At 45.7% G+C, this 18658-nt stretch overlaps 1 protein-coding gene across 11 annotated transcripts in view; it reads left to right on the top strand.

Annotated features, from left to right (window-relative positions):
- The window catches only part of PALM2AKAP2 (PALM2 and AKAP2 fusion), a 496857-nt gene extending 481037 nt beyond the window's left edge, over positions 1-15820 (top strand). For 10 of the 11 annotated variants that reach the window (XM_032635250.1, XM_032635254.1, XM_032635248.1 and 7 more), the window contains 2 exons: positions 829-1007; positions 11828-15820. In XM_032635250.1, the coding sequence (XP_032491141.1) occupies positions 829-1007; positions 11828-11926 (278 nt within the window). In that variant the 3' untranslated portion in view covers positions 11927-15820. The remainder of the gene's footprint in view (positions 1-828; positions 1008-11827) is intronic. The other variant, XM_032635252.1, reaches the window with a different exon arrangement.
- Positions 15821-18658: the final 2838 nt, after the last annotated feature.

Below are 18658 nucleotides of genomic sequence, written 5' to 3'. Positions count from 1 at the left end.
CACCACTGTGGATGACTGTGGACCCAATCTTCTCATGCTGAGAATACCTGTATGGCATCTCAAAAATGAAAACCTCACCTTTCCCAAGTCTGACGCACCCCTTTTCTACAACACTGAAGCTGCTGTTGTTGGCATTCATTCCTTAAGATCCGGGATCTCAAACCTAAGTGCTTTCAGGACCGTGGCAGGTAAGGTAAAGAATGAAGCTGGCCAGTGTAAGACTGGAATGACCTGGGAAGAACAGCTTAGTTCTCGTTCAGAGGTTTTACAACATGTGTTGTCCATACAAAAAACCCAGGCTGGTCATCTGACCATTGGTGACCTTTGATAGAGAAGAAAGAGGGAAGGAGACCAGGAGACCTGGATACCATCGCCAGCTCCTGGTAGCCCAACACAGCCTTCCCTTTGTCGAGCCTAAGTTTTCCTTATCTGTAAGAAATGGGTCTTTAAGGTTCAAAGGCACCGCCACCTCTGACAGTCTGATTGTATGATCTGTGATAGAATACTTGTCCCCAAAACGACTGGAGCCAGCATCTGTCTGTCTGTCTGTCTGTCTGTCTGTCTGGCATATATCTGCAAAGTGCCTGAGAGCCCTCTTTGGTCTGACTGACTTTAAAACCGGTTTCCTTGAGGTCTTCGTTGGATGGGTTTGTGACATTAATCCTTAAGCATGTTGATCCCTGTAATAAAATGACCTGCACTTAACCATCATTCTGGTACCACTCAGTATGTCAGAGGTTGCTTTTTTTGCCAGTGTTCTTCTCTTCTTTTCAAAAGCAGTCGTGACCAGACAAGCTTAGAAAGGGTGTTCTCTTCATGTTGTTTCAGGGAAAATAGAGAAAGTCCAACCTCCTCCATCCCCCACACCTGAAGGTCCCAGCTTGCAGCCTGACTTAGCCCCCGAAGAGGCTGCCGGATCACAGCGGCCCAAGAATCTGATGCAGACCCTCATGGAAGACTATGAGACACACAAATCTAAAAGGCGCGAGAGAATGGATGATAGTAGTGTAAGTTTCGCCTCCTTTCCTCTTTCCCGTGTCCAAGGGTGACTTTCAGTACGGCGTACGGTACTCCGGTTCAGGCACGGATGTGTGTGCGGTTGTCTGGCCAGCACCAATTTTCAAATGTGTGGTTTAACATGCCTGCAGTTGGGTTGGGGGTTTTGCCTTGTTCTCAAAAACTTTGATCATGCAAAGAGTGGGTCTTTTGGCTGCCAAGTTCTAGTTTGAGTCTACTGGTACGGCTAGTGCGTGAGGTCTGGGGTGTATGTGTAGAAAGACACCGCGCAGGGGCAATGCGGGAGGAAGGACACAAGCTCCCTGAAATCACCCGCAGGCACCGGGGAGCTGATCTCAGCCATCGCTCGCCTGTTCTGTAGAAATGTTATTTCTCTAGAGAACTATGACGATGCTATTCCTTCAGTGTCTGCTCTGGGCGATCCCTATAAATGGTACACAGTGCTCGGAAGACGGTATGTTTTGGGCTGTTACCAAGCCGGTGTGTACAGTCTGGCAGGAGAGAGCCACTTAAAATGACAGTTAAAAACCACATAGTTACCCTGCTACCCTCAACCCCGAGAACTTTGCACGTGACATTCCCGCCAACCACAAAGGAAGTCGTCTACTCTGCGGTTTCTTTCTCCAGTAAGCGGCTTAAGAGCCAGTGCTGTCCACAGCCTGCACAGCCAGGAGCCTGGGGATCAGCCTCAGGGGTCCGTGCCAACCTCCTTGGAATCCATTAGCATTTATTGAGGTAACTGCCTCCTCCCCCCAAATAGCTTGGTTCGGTTGAGGATACTCCCCAGTTGACCCAGGACAGTCCTGGTTTATGCCTGTTGTCCTGGAGTAATTATTCATAGCATCATCTCCTTTCCCTCTTAAAAGTGCCCCAGTTTGGATGCTAAATTACTTGGTCACCTTAAACTTGAATGCGATGGGGCGCACAGTAGGAATTCCATGCTGGTTCACTGCCTCTCGTATCCAAGTTGGCTGAGTTAAAGGTTTTCTGGAGTTGAAGCCAGATACTGAACACTTAGTGGTAAAGAAAGCAAGCAAACACGCCTGTGGCAGCTGAATGACCCACTTGGTGTGTCTCAGTCTCCTCTCACTTGGGTTTGAGGCCTAAATTGCTTGGAATACTGGCCCAGCTCCTCTGTTGGGCTGGCATATTTCTGGGCTTTTCCCTGTATTGTACAGTGGGATGGGCCTGGCCCTTGATGGCTGCTGCTCGGGTTTCAACTGCCGGGGCTCCTTCTCTGAGCCTGTAGGACCTTTTCTGTCCACGAAGTCACTTTATCTGGCTCTTCTTTTCAGCCCTTTTAAGGTATTTTCTGGAGTCTGTGACCACCTTGAAGCTTAGGGCTATAAGGGGCTTTTCTTCAATGATTCCACACCATACATCAGCAGCTTTGGTGGAAGTTAGCTGGGATGTGTAGATGGGGAAGAACCAATGGACCACTTGCCTGTGACCCAGCTGAGTGATTTGGAAGCACGCTCTCTGTATCTCTTGTGCATGCCTTTTGTGTTGAAGTGCAGGTGTTAGGGGAAAACACCACACCCAGAAGTGAAGTTACTCATTTTATAGGCAGAGGCTGACACACTAACACTCAGGCAGCCACCTGATGAATGTCAATCAGGTTGGATTTTCCCTTTTCATGAAGGAAGCTGCTTAGAATCAGCCTTTTTTTTTTTTGGTACGCAGGCCTCTCACTGTTGTGGCCTTTCCCGTTGCGGAGCACAGGCTCCAGACGCGCAGGCTCAGCGGCCATGGCTCACGGGCCCAGCTGCTCCGCGGCATGTGGGATCTTCCCGGACTGGGGCACGAACCCGCGTCCCCTGCATCTGCAGGCGGACTCTCAACCACTGCGCCACCAGGGTAGCCCTAGAATCAGCCTTTTAACATACTGATTGCCCTTCACTTACACAGTGAAGTGATAGCCTCCTGTCTCTATTTTTCTCAAGTAAATTAACATTTCGGGTAAGAAAGAAACCTGCTAACTAATCAAGCTGTTAATATCCCCAGATCTCAAATTCAAGGCCAAGTGTTTTGCACTGTTGTTGATATTACAAGAGAACCAAGTTTGTTGCTGTTGAAAATTCTTAGGAACAGAAAAAAAAATTCTATCCAACCCACTGTATCCTCTTTTAAGAGACCCAAATCTGGAAAAAACACCCCCCCCCATATATATCTAAAGCAAATATATGCTCATCAGTAAGACTTCATTTCAGAGCCGCCTGTTAACCTGTCTTAGTTCTTTTGATTCAGGGCATCTTTCTGTTGTGTCGTCATCCATCACTGGAGAATATGTTGGAGTTCATCTCTTTTCCTAGTTGATCTGTGGCCCCTTCTTTAATGGTCTCTCATACCAGAAGGATAGTCATAGCGGGCAGCTGGATGGCTTGAAGCTTGAGTTGTGTTGTAACTGGCTTCCCTGCTCCAGAGGTTGGTAGTTCTGCTCTCCTGGCTTCATCCACGTAGACTGTCCCCAGGGCAAGCTGTGGCTTCTTAGATCCTCCACCCTCTATGAACCTCACTTGGCTCACCTGGGTCCCGTGTCACCCGGCACTTCCACCTGCCAATATTCCTTCCAAAAAGTCAGTGGGCAGCATTTATGAGTCCCTCACGCGTGATCAGGACCTAACCACCTGTTCACCCATAGGAAGCAACAAGCTCTTTCTGAATTGAATGAGAAGCGTTCTTATCTGCTGTACTTCCCAAGGAGAAGGTAGACTTAAAGACAAAGTGGGGTAATTGGGATGTATGCAGAGTGATGCACTGGGTACAATGATGTCAGTGAGCGTGAAGGAGAGAAAGAGGAAGAGAGGGAAGGCAAATGAAGCTGTGCCCGCCGTTTCCATGAGTAGCTTTCACCAACCTATCTGGGGAAAAAAACCTCATCCTCACCAGCAGAACAGGTACAGCATCCCTCCGCCCCAGAGCAGCGATGTTGTCTGGAGTCCTGTCCCCAGTTCAGGGCCCTTCCACTCTCCCATTTGATAAAATATCACCTGCAGGACAGGAGGGAGGCCTCTGGCTCATGGGATCCCTGCCAGGGGGTGGGGTGGGGACAACCGTGCAGTATTTAGTGGTCTTTTTCATGTTCTTAGCTGGCCTCTCTCCTGCTGGAAGCCCAGTGAGGGCTCAGAGAATGATGGAAGATGGAACATTAAATCATGAATCTCTCTCTGGGAATGTCTGCCCAGGAGTCACTATAGTAGTCGTATGAAGTCACCTGTCGTATGAAGTCACCTGTGGATGTTTCGCTTCCTTTTGCAGTTGGTGACAAAGTCAATGACAAGGAACCAGAAAAAGCCCCTTTTCTGAAAAGGTTACCCCCAAACGGCCATCCTTGTTCCCAGCTCAGGCCTTGAGATAACCCTTGAGTAGCGACAGTCTTCATCCGCCGGGGCTGGCTTCCTTGTTCTGCATGGTGTGGTCCCTGATGAGTGTCTCCATGCTCAAGGCTGAGCCAGGCTCCACCTCTTAAGGGGCCCCTTGGCTAACCTGGGGGTAGGAGGATTGCTAACCTCCACCCACACGCCTTACCCTGGGCTGTTTTCCAGCCTATGCAGGGCCTTTGTGAGAATTAGCAAAAGGCACCGTTTTTCAAAACTCTGTGTGGATGCAGTCCTGCACCAGCTACACGGTTGGTGAGGGGAGTCGGGGGTCTGAGCTTCAACCCCATCCATCCCCCAGCCTGGTGTTTTTGTGCAACACACACGCTGCCCACCCAGATGCAACCGTCCTGCTCTTAGTGGAGGTTTCTTTTATTTGGAAATGTTATCTTAAGTGGAAATGTCCCCTTATCTGGGCCTGATGCCATCTCTGGTCAGTCATGTAGCTCATAATGGCCTGATGAACCATAGTTTCCTGTAGGGCTTTTTGGTACCTTGCAAAGGAAGGATACTGAGGCACCACTGTTGTTCTGGCCAGTTCTCCCCCACAGTCTGACCTGAGCCTCAGAAGACAATGAGTTCTTGAGTCAGGGGTGCTCTTGAACTTGTTTGGTAGATTTGCTTTCCCTTTCTCAGTCAAGGGGGTGCTGGGCTGAGTCCAGATTACAGCCTCCTGGACATTGAGCCCCATCCCTCCTCCTAGCACACAATCTAGGTGGGTTTTTCCTGTGTTCTCTTTCTTTCTCTTTTGCCCCCATAATAGTTACTGGGAGGGCGTTCAGCCTTCCCTGCCTGTCTTGGAATAAAAGAAGGCCTCTTTGATTCCTGGGCTAAGTCCAAGCTGGGGGCTGGCAGTCACTGCTTTTCCAAGAATTCCTGGCACACACTTCCTTCTAGACCAGGACACCCTTTGGGAGTTCTAGCCAAACTCTCACTGGGTGGATGGAGGAAGCCCGTCTGGCTCCAGTGCCCACCCCCGCCACCGCAGGCTGTATGGGAAGCTCAGCCAACATCAGTGATGCTTTGTGCCCCCAGCTCTCTCGGGTTCTCACACATGCCCTGGGAAGGTGCAAAGGAGACGAGCACTCCACATTTATCAGCCCTCAGTCATCTGTCTGATCATTACAGAGCTGTGATTTTTTTTTTTTTTTTTTTTTTTTTTTTTTGCGGTACGCGGGCCTCTCACTGTTGTGGCCTCTCCCGTTGCGGAGCACAGGCTCCGGACGCGCAGGCTCAGTGGCCACGGCTCACGGGCCCAGCCGCTCCGCGGCATGTGGGATCTTCCCGGACCGGGGCACGAACCCATGTCCCCTGCGTCGGCAGGCGGACTCTCGACCACTGTGCCACCAGGGAAGCTCCAGAGCTGTGATTTTTAAGTGCAGTACCTAAGAAGCAGTCAGTGATCACAGACATACGATCCCTCCTATCCAGTCCAGTGGGCTCTTTGGCATGGTCACCATGCCAGAAACCAATCAGTGCCTCTAAAGTCGTGAGTGTAAATGCAAGGTCATGACCACTATTCTGGAGGAGGCTGTCCAGAGTCAGTCCTTCTAACTCATTACCCACAGCCGGGACATTTTTTCTCTGAGCTTTTCTTGTAGTGACTTTTAGTTTCCTTTTATAGGAACTAAAGGACCCTTTTAGTTCCTACTTAATCACTCCACTTTCAGGAACTTATTTAGGACCCGCAAGGTCGTGATGAGGGAGGCTGCTTGGTCTCCCTTGGCAGTGCCATCCTTAGATCAGCTCCAGAGAATCTGCCTCTGCAAACCTCGCATCCAAACCGTCCCCTGTCTGTGGTTAGGGCCTTCTTTTCATGGGACAACAGACTACGAGACTACTTTGGGGTTCAGAGACGCCTACAGGTAGGGGAAGGGCTGTTTGTCCATAGATTCTCACAAATCCAGAATGCCCTTAAGGATCTTGCTCGTGGGCAGTTGGTTGCATACAACCCCGGGGGGAAAGAATCTTGTTAATTCAAAGCACAGAAGATGGAAGCAACAAATCTTGAATTAACAAAGTATGGCTTATCTGATATTTTTATGGAGGAATAATAGGGTATCTACTTGCTGCAAAAGATACAGACTTTTAAATAAACGAATATCAGATGAAGCAAGTCTTCGTGTGGGTGTGTCCTGGTCTCCTGATGTTACCTCCCCTCTTGTGTCCCCTCCCCCCCCTCACCGGCGTGGTGCCAGTTCCCAGCTGGGGGGCGTTTTGTGAGTGTGTCTCTGCCATGTACTAACCCTGGTTTTTCCCTCTCTGCCAGTACACCTCTAAGTTACTGTCTTGCAAGGTGACTTCCGAGGTACTTTTCCACTTGTTTGTCTTGGTCTTCTTGCATGCCTGACCCAGGTGCATGCTGTCGTGGTTTGCCATTTCCTCATGGGGTTTTCTCCCTGCCTTTTCTGAATGGGGTGATTGCCTTGAAATGTTAGCGTCCATGCAACAGTGGTACACACGGCTGTGCTTTGCTGTGCTGTGCTCTGGGTTGGAGAAGATTCTGTCTTGCTCATGGATCTGGAAGATGTTTGCACTAGAGGGTACGGCCAATGGGCTGTTCGGATTTTTGTTTGTTTGTTTCTTCAGCTGCTGACAGCAAATCTACTCTGGTCTGGTTAGAAAACCATGCAGCTCAAGAGGACTGGGCTGTCGGTTGGGATCAGTCCTTTGTTTACCTTAACACAAACCCAGAGAGCTCCATGCCATCACTTTAGGGATAACTTATTCCTACTGTGAACCAAAGCAGTTCTCCCCCCCCACTCCATCTTTAAACCTGTATTTTTGGTTTGGAAGCTTCTTTAAGCATTGAATTTCCCCCAAGCCTCCACCTTTCCCCTACAACTTCCCTTCACACAGATTTCACAAACCTGTGCTATGAAAAAGCACAATATTTTTTACTTTTCCACATATATATTGACTTATTTATATGCTATGAGAAAGCATACTGGCTTTTATATTTTTTATTTCTAGAGCATTGTATTATTTTTATTTTAAAAGAATTATTGTAAATATACAGAATTGTAGAGAATCATTTATTCATTAACCTGTTGACAATTTATTGAGATCCCACTACACATCAGGCACTTTCTGGGTTCTGAGAAGACAGCAGTCACCTGAACAGTGTCCCTGATGCCATGGAGCTGGCATGCCAATGTGTCAAGGATATGGCAAAGTAAAATAATAAAGCCCCCTAGCCAGCTTTGTGCGTTCTTATCATTTCATAATATTTGCTTAATATTTTAAAAAGAAATTAATATTGCAAATACCATTCAAGCCCTCTTGTTACTTCTCCCAGCTCCCATTTCTTTCCCTCTTGAGAGGGAATTTTTCTGGAGTTTGGTGTTGATTGTTTCCATGCATGTTTTTATCCTTGTACTACGTATGTCTATGTACATAAATTATATCTAATGGTTTTGCATGTTTTAGAACTTTATATAAATATATCATATTGTAGTATCCTGTACTCTTTATTCTGTCTGCATCATTTTTAGATGTGTCCGTGTTGATACTTATGGCTCTAGTTCACTCATTATAATTGCCGTATATAGGATTCCATTGAATGAATACATATCTATGTATTCATTCTTCTAGTGATGGAAATGTAGGTTGTACCTTTTCTTTGCCATTACAAACAATGAGTCAATGAATGTTATTTTACACAGCTCTTTGTGTGACCTATGGAAGAAAGTCTCTAAATATATCTAGGGGTAAAAGTACTGGTTATAGGGCTTACCCATCCTCACATTCACTACCTATTGCAAACTACTCTTCAAACTGGCTGTGCTACCTATAGCACAGTATATATTTCACATCTCCATATTTAGCAAAATAATTATGGTTAACTGTAGACGTGAGCTGATGCTTATTAGTAGTTTTTTTTCACAAACTGTAAAATGAATATTGAAAATACCATTACATGGACCTTCTTCAGTGTCTAATTGTGGGTCTCAGTGAGGAAATGCTGGTTTAAGAATTAGACCCTAGGAGCCCACATCCCCTTGGAGTCAATGTAAGATTGATGAAAATCTGGTCAAATACATCCAAGGAAGATAAGACTAGGCTCTGTCTGCCTTCAGTGGAAGATATGAGGGATAAAATATTAATATAAATGTTATTTAACGTATCTGTCTTCTGTTTTATATCCCAGAATAAAATTATCTAGGTTGATTGCTGCTCAAACTGAAGTGATTCACTTGAATTCCCTAAGCACTGGAGAGAAAAATTAATACTAGAGGATTGTTCAAAGAGAATTGATTTTCTTTTTCTCCCACCAGACCTAAATCTGATTTAATTTGTGAAAACGATAAAACCTTAAATCAGGTCTTTGTATTATTATTATTTTTTATGTTTTCTCTCTCCACTCTTATGGAGAGTATTTACTGCCCTTTCTGATGCTGCTTCCTCCATACTCCCCCCAGCCACTGAGCAGCCGTGGAACATGCTGGCCCAGAGCATCGACTCTGCACCCAGAGTTCTGGGTTCAAATGTTAGCTCTTCCTCCTACTAACTGATGTTAGATTATTTTAAAACTCTCTGTGCTTCAGCTTCTTCATATGTGAAATTCATAGTATGAATCCCATAGAACAGAGGCGAGGATTAAAACCCGTAGCTGGTTCACGCGTGATACCTGTGATGTAAGTGTTCACTATTACCGGAGCCCCAGAGGCAAGTGCTTTTTTTAACCCAGAAAGGAAAGGAATGGACTTTAGGAAATAAAGTTAATATGTAGAAATCTAGAACAAAAGTTCTAGATTTGCTAGACCTTTATTCACACACACACACACACACACACACACACTCACTCACTCACACACGGTACTCTGAATTAATTGTGGAATAAATGCTCATTCACATACCTTCCCCAAGGGCTTGGCTTTTTTTTTTGCGGTACGTGGGCCTCTCACTGCTGCGGCCTCTCCCGTTGCAGAGCACAGGCTCCGGATGCCCAGGCTCAGCAGCCATGGCTCACGGGCCCAGCCGCTCCGCGGCATGTGGGATCTTCCCGGACCAGGTCAAGAACCCGTGTCCCCTGCATCTGCAGGCGGACTCTCAACCACAGCGCCACCAGGAAAGCCCAGGGCTTGGCTTTTTGAATCTTCAAAAGGTCTGTTGGAGGAGGGAAGAGACTGTTCTATCCTGAACATGAAGCCCTGTGCCCAACACTTGGTAGGAACCCAATAAATAGCTATAAGATGGATGGATAGATGGATTGAAATGGGTTCCCAAAGAACAGAGTAAATTAAAATTTTCAGGATGATTGAGAATTAAAATAGGGCCCAAATACAAGACAAGGGACATCTGAAATTGATGGGGACTATTTTTTTCAGAACCTTAGATTTATTTTTAGCTCTTATGTAAACCTTTCAGTTTGTATGTACAGTCTGCAAGGCAAACCACAATGTAGAGCTCCTTGTCAAAATGTCTTATGTTTGAATACCACTTGATTGCTTATAAAGCCCTTTCACATGATGAGAGAAATACGTAGTTATTGTTTAAGAATTTGCTATGCCCTGGAAACTTTGGTAGATTCTTTGCCTCATTTATTTGCCTCATTTATTCCTCAGACACCTCGGTACTATGGTTTTTATTATTCTCTTTTTACATATAAGGAAACTGAGGCACAGGGTAATAAACTTTCCCAAGGTCACATAGTTACTAGGATTTAAACTGAGACCTGCCTGGACTTCAGAGGCTGCATTGCTTCCTGAGAGAGCCTGTGAAATAGGGCAGGTGTTGTGTCCGTTTTACAGATAAAGGAAGTTGAGACTCAAGATGCCATGAACGACAGGCACAGAGCTGGAAACAAAGCTCAGGACTTGCAATTCCAGTTCCTTACTGCCTTCCAGTACCATGTTACCAGGCCTTGACCAGAAGATTCTACTGTTTAACTCTACCAGACTTGGAAACATGCTTTCCTCCTACTGATTTGTTATTCTTAGATGTTGACTAGGTGACCATGATATGTTTACACACCAACACTTTAGGGCATGGCTTACGTGCTTCCTGGTGAACATTCCTTCAGGAGACATGATTGAGTCGTGTCCTATACATCCGGTCAAAGCCGTCCCTGCTAGGAGGACTGGGGAAGCCTTCCTGGAGGAAAGACACTGCTGCTCTGGGAAGTCCATGCATTTGTCAGAGGTGCAGAGAAGCAAGTTGAGATGCCCGCTCCCTGCCCAGACCTTTAATCTGACCAGAATTTGCTTATGTCTGGGCTCCCATCACTGCCGGTAAACCTGCCTCTCCTTGCTTTTCTGGAGTTGCCAGCATCTCTGTCCCTTGCCAGAATGATTGTTCTCAGAATAAGCAAAGACTTCATCGCCTGTTGGTTGGATAACCAACTAGTGTTGGCTCTGCTAGACCTTAAATTCAGAAACTGCACATCCTAAGCTAATGTCACAGTCATTTAACTGGTTGGCGTGCAGGGGCTTCCTTTCGGTGCAGTATCATGAAATTGAGCCGTTTCTCCTGCGTTGGCAACCTAAATGTCATTCATCTGGATGTCATCTGGACCAAACTCAAGCTGGAGCAGACTGGCGAAGGATACCCCCTGGGGTCCACAGACTCTTCTGGGGAGCTGGAGGGAGGGTGGCCTCACCCCGATGGTGGTGAGCCTATTTGTCCTTGATGTTGTCACCTTTCACTTCCTTTACCAGCACCTGTGGCCCTGAAGTCACATCAAAATGCTCAGATTCCGTTTTTTAGTGGCCTGAGAAGCTCTTTTTCTTTTCACTTAATTCTTCTTTCAAGCGTAATTATACCAAAGTAGATTTTTGTGGCACAAATATGATCACAGCTTATGTAGGTCCACAAAGCTTGGTGGAATGAATTCACACTGGTTCAGTTGTTTGGAATTACTTTCCCGTCTGCTTGTTTATGAAGAGACCAAGACTGTCCATAGCTGTGCTGTCCAGTATGGTAGTCACTATTTCCATGAGGCTATTGAAATTAAAATTAGTTAAAATCAGATATTTAGTTTCTCAGCCACACTAGGCATATTTCAAATGCTCAGTAGCCACGTGTGGCTCATGGCTGCCGTATTGGATGGTGCAGATACAGATCACTGAAATCAGATTGCACTGATCTATATAGCATGTAGCAATCCACTTCGTTATCTAAAAACTTGGTGCAGAGTCAGGTCTAGTTCAACGAAACTTGCAGAACATTTCAGGAAAATTCAGTCTCTCTATACTGAAAACGATGGGTCAAAAGTGAACTTTGGCTCTGAAGTGAATGCTACCCAGAACCTCCCACCCCGCCACCTTTACTTTTACGTCTCTCCTACCTCCCAGCTGTACCAGACGCTTTACCACTTTCCCCCTCATTAGATGCTGTTGAGAGAGGGAAAGGAGGAAGGAAACAGGGAAGTTGGTTTGTGTTCATAATGAACAATCATGAACTCTGCGTAATTTTTTTCCCTCTCTCTTCAGGTCCTTGAGGCCACACGGGTTAATCGAAGAAAGAGCGCATTGGCCTTGCGCTGGGAGGCGGGGATCTATGCCAACCAAGAGGAAGAGGACAATGAATAGTCAACATCCTTCCACCCAGGAAGCTTCTTTGGTGCTTGGGTTCCCAAGAAACCAAGAAATCAACACATCAAAGCATTTTAATAGCATATTTATTAAAGTGCAAACAAACTCGGCAATCCTTATGCAGACCAGAAGAAGTTGCAATGTACAATGATGAAAAATCAAGTGAAAAAAGAAGTCCACCCATCAAACACGAACTCCCGGGAGTCAGAAGAGAAAGGATTTTTTTTTTTTTTGTAACTCAAAGAATCCCCTGGGTTTGGACCACAGTTGATCCAAAAGGACAAAGAAGTGACAAGCAAATTGACATGGTTGCTACAGGCAGAACCAAGACTAGCCTCTCTGGGTGATGAGGAAAACAATGGTAATGTGGCCATTTGGAGAAGCCACAGAGCTGGTGCCATCCACCCAGCAGAGGATATTTCCCTGTACCTGCACCGGTTTCCACCCATCATAGCATCAGAGGTGTTGGACTAACCCCATTTACTCCAGCAGCTATAAAATAATGCTTCTCTCTCTATTTGCCCAGAAGAGGCATCTATGGTTCCATGTCTATTCCGTTTAATTGTCTTGAATTGGGAGCAATTAAGGATCGCAGTCCATATTTTGAAGACAACATTTCTTCATGTTGCAAACACAACCTGTTCTGCATTAGGAGGTTTAGGAAGGGGGGAGAAAGCCAAACCAAATGGATTATTTTAGCTTTAGGATCTTGTCTGCTTATGATATTGACTGAGCTGCAGTTTATGAGAACACATTTTCACAATTCTGTTTCTTTATATGAAAACTATATTTAGTGGGCAACAACTATTTTTATGATGGGATGGGGGAATATATCCATGTATAAAACCTATACACATTGAACAGCTTGGTTCAAGAGGGGAGGGGTATTTTTAGAGTGGTAATAATTGAAAAAAGGGCGAACTGCCTTAGAGAGGTAGACGTTGAGAAATAAAGAGGTGTTTATAACTATATTTTATATGTAAAGTGGACCTTCAGGGGAGTAGGAAGAATGATACTTTGGATCAATCAGAAAGAGACAGTAAAGAAAGCTCACGAAAGGTAGACAGAGAAGAAGGGAGGGGGAAAGAGTGGGCAAGTAAGGAAGTTAGAGAGATTATTTTTTCTGAGCAACCAGTATTTTTCAGGATGATACAGAGAAAAATATAGAATAGGAACTTAAGTGCAGGCTTAGGTTCAGCTACAAATCCTAAAGGTGGTGTGCGTGCGTGCGTGTGCGTGTGTGTGTACACATGCCTTTGTGTATGTGTGCAAAGCGCATGTGTGCTCATGAGTAAGGGTGTATGTGTGTGTGTGAGGATTAAAATTCCAGGATGATCATGGGACAAGGGTGTTCACTTATTTCCTCCAAAGCTGTTTGCCAGCGTCAGGAGTGAGTGAGAATTTCTTTTTTATGAAAAGGATATAGAGGCTCCGAGCTGATGCAGTATTTGTAATATTAAGTTGACCTAACATGGTATTTGCATGAGTCACAATGGCAAAGTTTTGAGCAGTTTTGTAATTTGACATTTAGGAAAGTACCATATTTATTCTCATGCTTTGTATCCATGCTTAGTATACGCTAAAGGACACCAGCTCTACTCTTTCTGTCATTTAAAGCAATATGATAAGGGTATTCAATCATTGAATGCCCTCAATTTCTGGATGAGAAATTTTTTAGTTCTGGCCATGAGAAAAAAACTGACCAGCCTTCTTTTTTTCCGTCCCCTTTGTTTTAAAACTGTGGTTTTTAAAAAAGCAATAAGTAAGTCAGACCTCACTAAAATTCATTTTTGTTTTTATGTCTTTATGTCATAAGCGCTAATGTGTTGTCCCGACAAGTAGCAGTTCCACCAGATTTGTATGTAGATCCATGCACATTATCTTCTTTTATTAGACTAGTGTCAACGTTAGGGGAAAGTTTATTCGTAAGCAAGTGGTAGACACAAAGTAAAAAATGGAACTCTCTGATAACTTACAAGGATCCTTTGGAGCTGCCAAGGGAACTTGCAATTTGAAGCCAAATTCTACAGATGGATAATTGGCGCCATCTTTATATGGTTCGTGCTCCTGAACATTCTGAACGAATAGTCAACAAAATGTGCTGGACGCTGGGGATAGGAAACAAATAAGATCCCTGCCGTTAGGAATTTATTTTCAGGTGGGAGAGGCTGGCATGGAGACAGACATTCCCAGGAAAATGAGATGAGGAGTCCTGACAGGTGAAATGGGGGCACCCAGGAAAGAAGGATGCTTTGAGGATTTCCAGCGTTCCCAAGACAGGCACGGGAATGAAAACAGTCGGGGCAGCAGCGTCGTGTGGCCCAGGGATGCAGGAGCCGCTAGGATGCCTGGAGAACAGAACGGTTCTGTGGGTTGCGCAAAAAGTGAAACATGCTTCATGATTTCTGGACTAACTCTGGATCTGGTAGTGACCAAAGACTTGATACAGATGAACTCCCCATCTTTTGCAAGAGGAAACAGTGCTCAGGACTTCCCTGAAGTTTTTGGTTCTGTTTTGAAGGAAACTGTGTACCCACCTTAAAACTACATTTGAGAAGAGAACGGGCAGCTGAAAAGAAAGCTTAGGAAGCCACACGATTCCTGGAATCGCTTTAGAGGCAGATAAGTTGGTCTTTGACTGCCGTTGATTGACCCAGACACACTTACTATGTAGAGTTATAGAGCCGGGATCCTTTGGTTCGCACTTTGGATAGGCAACAAATGGCGGCGTTTCCGTGACTCTCTCACAGTCACAAAACCGTTTAACTGTGGCCCCTGCATCTCCATCCTTTGCTTGTTCCCTTCTGCTGCCTTCTGATGACTGCTGCCCATTTCCTTGTTCCACTCACGTATCATCCTGTTAAAATGTAAATTAAAGTTCCCTTAGCAGAGCCAGGTTTTCTCTGTGCTCTTGAGTTTTTTACTCATTTAAGAAACATTGGGCCATGGCTTTGTACAGAGCACTGTGCTAGGCTCTGGGATCCCAAATGAACCCCTTTAACTTTGTGAAGATGCAGCAGACCCCTGGCGGAACGTCATCCGTGCCTAATCCATCGAGAAGAAGAGGCTTGTCCAAAACCCGGCCTCCGATGCTCATCCCTGCCCCCAGATAGCACACAAGCTTGTTAATCTCAGCTTGAACAGATGCTTAGATTCTGTAGATGTTAAAAGCTTTCCTGAAAGTATTCCGTTCCGCAGTGTTGATAGATGTTCGCTTTCCTCTGGAACTGATGACTGACATTCCTTGGCCTTCTCATCCAGAAATTATGGAAACAGGGTCTGTCAGTGGCAGGAGGCTGGGCTGTGTCCTACGTGCATGACACATGCAGTTTCCTTGCCTCTTTACACCCATGCATGCTGCCCACCCTAGACAGTGACATATAAGCAGTATATAGATCAGTGCCCACATATATACACAACACACACACACACACACACACACACACACACACACACGGCATAACAAGGAACACTAAGACAGTGTTGACTCGTCTCAGAAGACAAGTAATTAAACATTTTTTCCAACTAAGGAATGGATGTAATTAAACTATGTATTGAAAAAAAAATAGCCTAAGTGTTTAGAGATGGTGACTATATCCAGTTGTAGTAACAGAACCAATTTCCTGAATTTTAAGCATTCAGTGAGTGAGCTGCCAATTTTGATTTTGTGTTCCTCTTTACCCAAATGACTTTTTTTTTTCCTTTTTTGGAGGAGGGGGCACGAAGCAGCAATACTGCGTTTGAAAATAATACTCTGTATCTGGCTCTCCTGTGTATGTTACCACTTCAATGTTACTATCCTGCTTCAGTTTTATAGTGATTGTGAGGCATTCAATGCAAGTATACAATTATTTTCTCATTAAAATCCAGTGTGTGTTGTGCTTTTATAAACGAGGGCCACTTGTTTGACTGTCGGGGGAGGTTGGAGGACCGAGCAGCCCGAGGGTAGCATGCCAGCGCTCTTGCCTCTAATTCCATGGGGCCACATCTGCTCCTTGCATATTTGGAACCAAGAAAGCAGTACTAGCTGGCGGGGCAGACCTTTGACAGGCTGTTCCCAATGCCTCCTTTGGCCGTGTTGTCTCCAGCTGCCGTGGCTAGACCTGGAAACTCCGACAGGACCCACAGAAATGATACACATGCCTCTTGAGGTAGGTAGACTCCAAGGTCAAAGAGATGGTGGGGCAAACGGTAGGACAAACAGTAAAGGTCAAGCTTTGCACGTGGCTCTTAGGCTCTAATTTTTATTATTCATTCCATTCCCAGCACCTGTATTTGGCTCTACTCTGAGGAACAGAGAATTTCGGACTTCACAGAGCATCTGAGACCACAGGTGAATCAGGAGGCTTCCTCCCCCCAGCCCCACAGTCTCCAGCCGCTCCATCCCGGAGCTAACTTGCACCCAGACCTTCAGTCTCCTGCCCTTCCTTACCACCCGCTGGCCCATCTCTCTTCCTAGGGTCTCCTTTCCAGCTGCCTCTTTCTCTATCCCCACTTACAGGACTTCTTCCAATCTTCCCTCACCCCATACCTCCCAGGCTTTCCAACTGTATTCTCCTGTTCTTCCGTGTGGCATCACCTTGCAGTCTCTCTCTGGTGAGAGTTCTGAATTTTGATGGGAAGGGGTTAGGTTGGGTGACAGGCCCCTTTGAAAACTGGATCAAACTCTAACGATAACGGGTAACATTTATGAAGCACTGAGAATGTGACAGGCACTTGCCGTGATTTCCACAAATGTAATCTCTTTCTTACGACTCCATGGGGTGTACTCTTCTGGTTTTTCGGGGGGGTTGGGGTATTTTTGGCTGCACCACGTGGCTTGCGAGACCTAAGTCCAGCAACCAGGGATGAAACCCGGGCCCCTGGCAGTGAGAGCGCTGAGTCCTAACCACTGGACTGCTGGGGAATTCCCTGGGGTGTACTATGTTGATTTCCATTTGACGTGTCAGGGAACGGTTGCCATGGGGCTGGTAAACAGTAGCGCTTGAAGTTGAACCTGGGCACTCTGATTCAACTGTTACTCTTACCCACTCTTCCTGTAAAAATGCACGTCGGCAACTTCACATACAAGGTCCAGTAGATCTGATGATGTGTGTGGGTCTGGGTGACCTCCTCCCACTATGCTCTCCAGGAGGAGGGGCTCTCATGGACCGAGGCCGAGGTCGTGACAGGGGCTCAGATCTTGGGGGAGAGCTGGGTTTTGGTGGCAGCAGCAAAGAAGTGTCTTTATTTGAATGAACTCCCTCTGGGCTCTTTCCTTTGGGATCAGTTCTCCCAGGAGATGGTGGGAGAAGATGACCGAGGCATCCCTGTTGCCAAAAAGGAACCAGAAGCGACTGCAAATGGGGTGATGAAAATGTGCTAAAATTGAATTATGATGACAATTGCACAACTTGACATTTACTGAAAATCACTGAATTGTACACTTGGAAACGAGTACATTTTATGGTATGTAAATCACACCACAATGAAAGCTGTAGCAAAAAACAGGGATGAGGGAATCAAGGAACCAGAAGCGGAGTCCAGGGAAAGGAATCGAGGAGGCCACACAGCCTCAGGCTGAAAGGAATGAGAGGAGTCATTCAGTCCAATATTTGGCCACCAGCTCACCAGCTAATCAGGAAGAAATCTTGCTGTCCCAGGGGTGCCCCCCAGGAGCCAGGAGCAGTAGAGCTGTGATTGGCTGTGGATTCAGCGTCCTGGTCCTCTTTCCATCAGTCACTGCTAACACCTGGGGGACATCAGGCAGCGCTAGGTGAGTCAGGATACAAAGGACCGAGATTTGGTGGGCACTCGGGCTTTGGAAACGCAAGAGAGCGGTACGCAGAGTCTAATATGGTCAGAGTAGAAAGAATTTAGGGGTGATTCTTACTGAGGAGGCTCTCCCCGAAAACCCACCAATGCGAGGCCTTAAAACTCTGAGCAGAGGACAGGTATGCAGGCCTTTTGCTCTGCGATGTCAAGTATCAGTGGGGCGCTGGAGGGGGCCTGTGGCCACTACCCCCTAGTTCAACTGCCCTGTGGTTTTTTTCCTTTTTTTTTTTAAATTGAAGTATAGTTGATTTACAGTGTTGTGTTAGTTTCAGGTATACAGCAGAGTGATTCAGTTATACATAATTTCTATTTTTTTCAGATTCTTTTCCCTCATAGGTTATTACAAAATATTGAGTAGCATTCCCTGTGCTATACAGTAGGTCCTTGTTGTTTATTTTTTATATAGTCGTGTGTATATATTAATCCCAAACTCCTAATTTATCCCTCCCCCCTTTCCCCTTTGGTAACCATAGCCATGTTTTCTATGTCTGTGGGTCTGTTTCTGTTTTGTATATGAATTCATTTGTAGCTTCTTTTTTTTTTTTTAGATTCCACACCAACTCCCCTGGTTTTATTGGTGGCAAAGAAACTAATAATGAGGTTCCTTTGGAATGTTGCTCCTTTTAATCATGGGCTCCTTGGGTCACAAGAGGGTGGTGACTGTAGCCCTCCCTGCACACAACCCACACAAAATTCAGAACTGGGCTGCTACGGGACAGAAAACAAATGGGGAATTAAAAGGAAGAATTCAAAAGGTTTGAAGTGTACAAGATGACATTAAGGCAAAGAATGGGGCCTCAGGAAATACCTAGAGGTACCACACCAGCAATTTCTAAGCGTTACCCAAGCGTTCAGATGCCTTCTCTCAGAGAACATTTGCCGGATAGACTTTTTAAAAAATTCCACCAAGATACA

This window comes from Phocoena sinus, chromosome 6, assembly GCF_008692025.1.
Source record: "Phocoena sinus isolate mPhoSin1 chromosome 6, mPhoSin1.pri, whole genome shotgun sequence".
In the NCBI taxonomy this organism is placed as follows: domain Eukaryota; kingdom Metazoa; phylum Chordata; class Mammalia; order Artiodactyla; family Phocoenidae; genus Phocoena; species Phocoena sinus.
The sequence above is the reverse complement of the archived record's forward strand: the minus strand, read 5'-3'. Positions and strand labels throughout refer to the sequence as shown.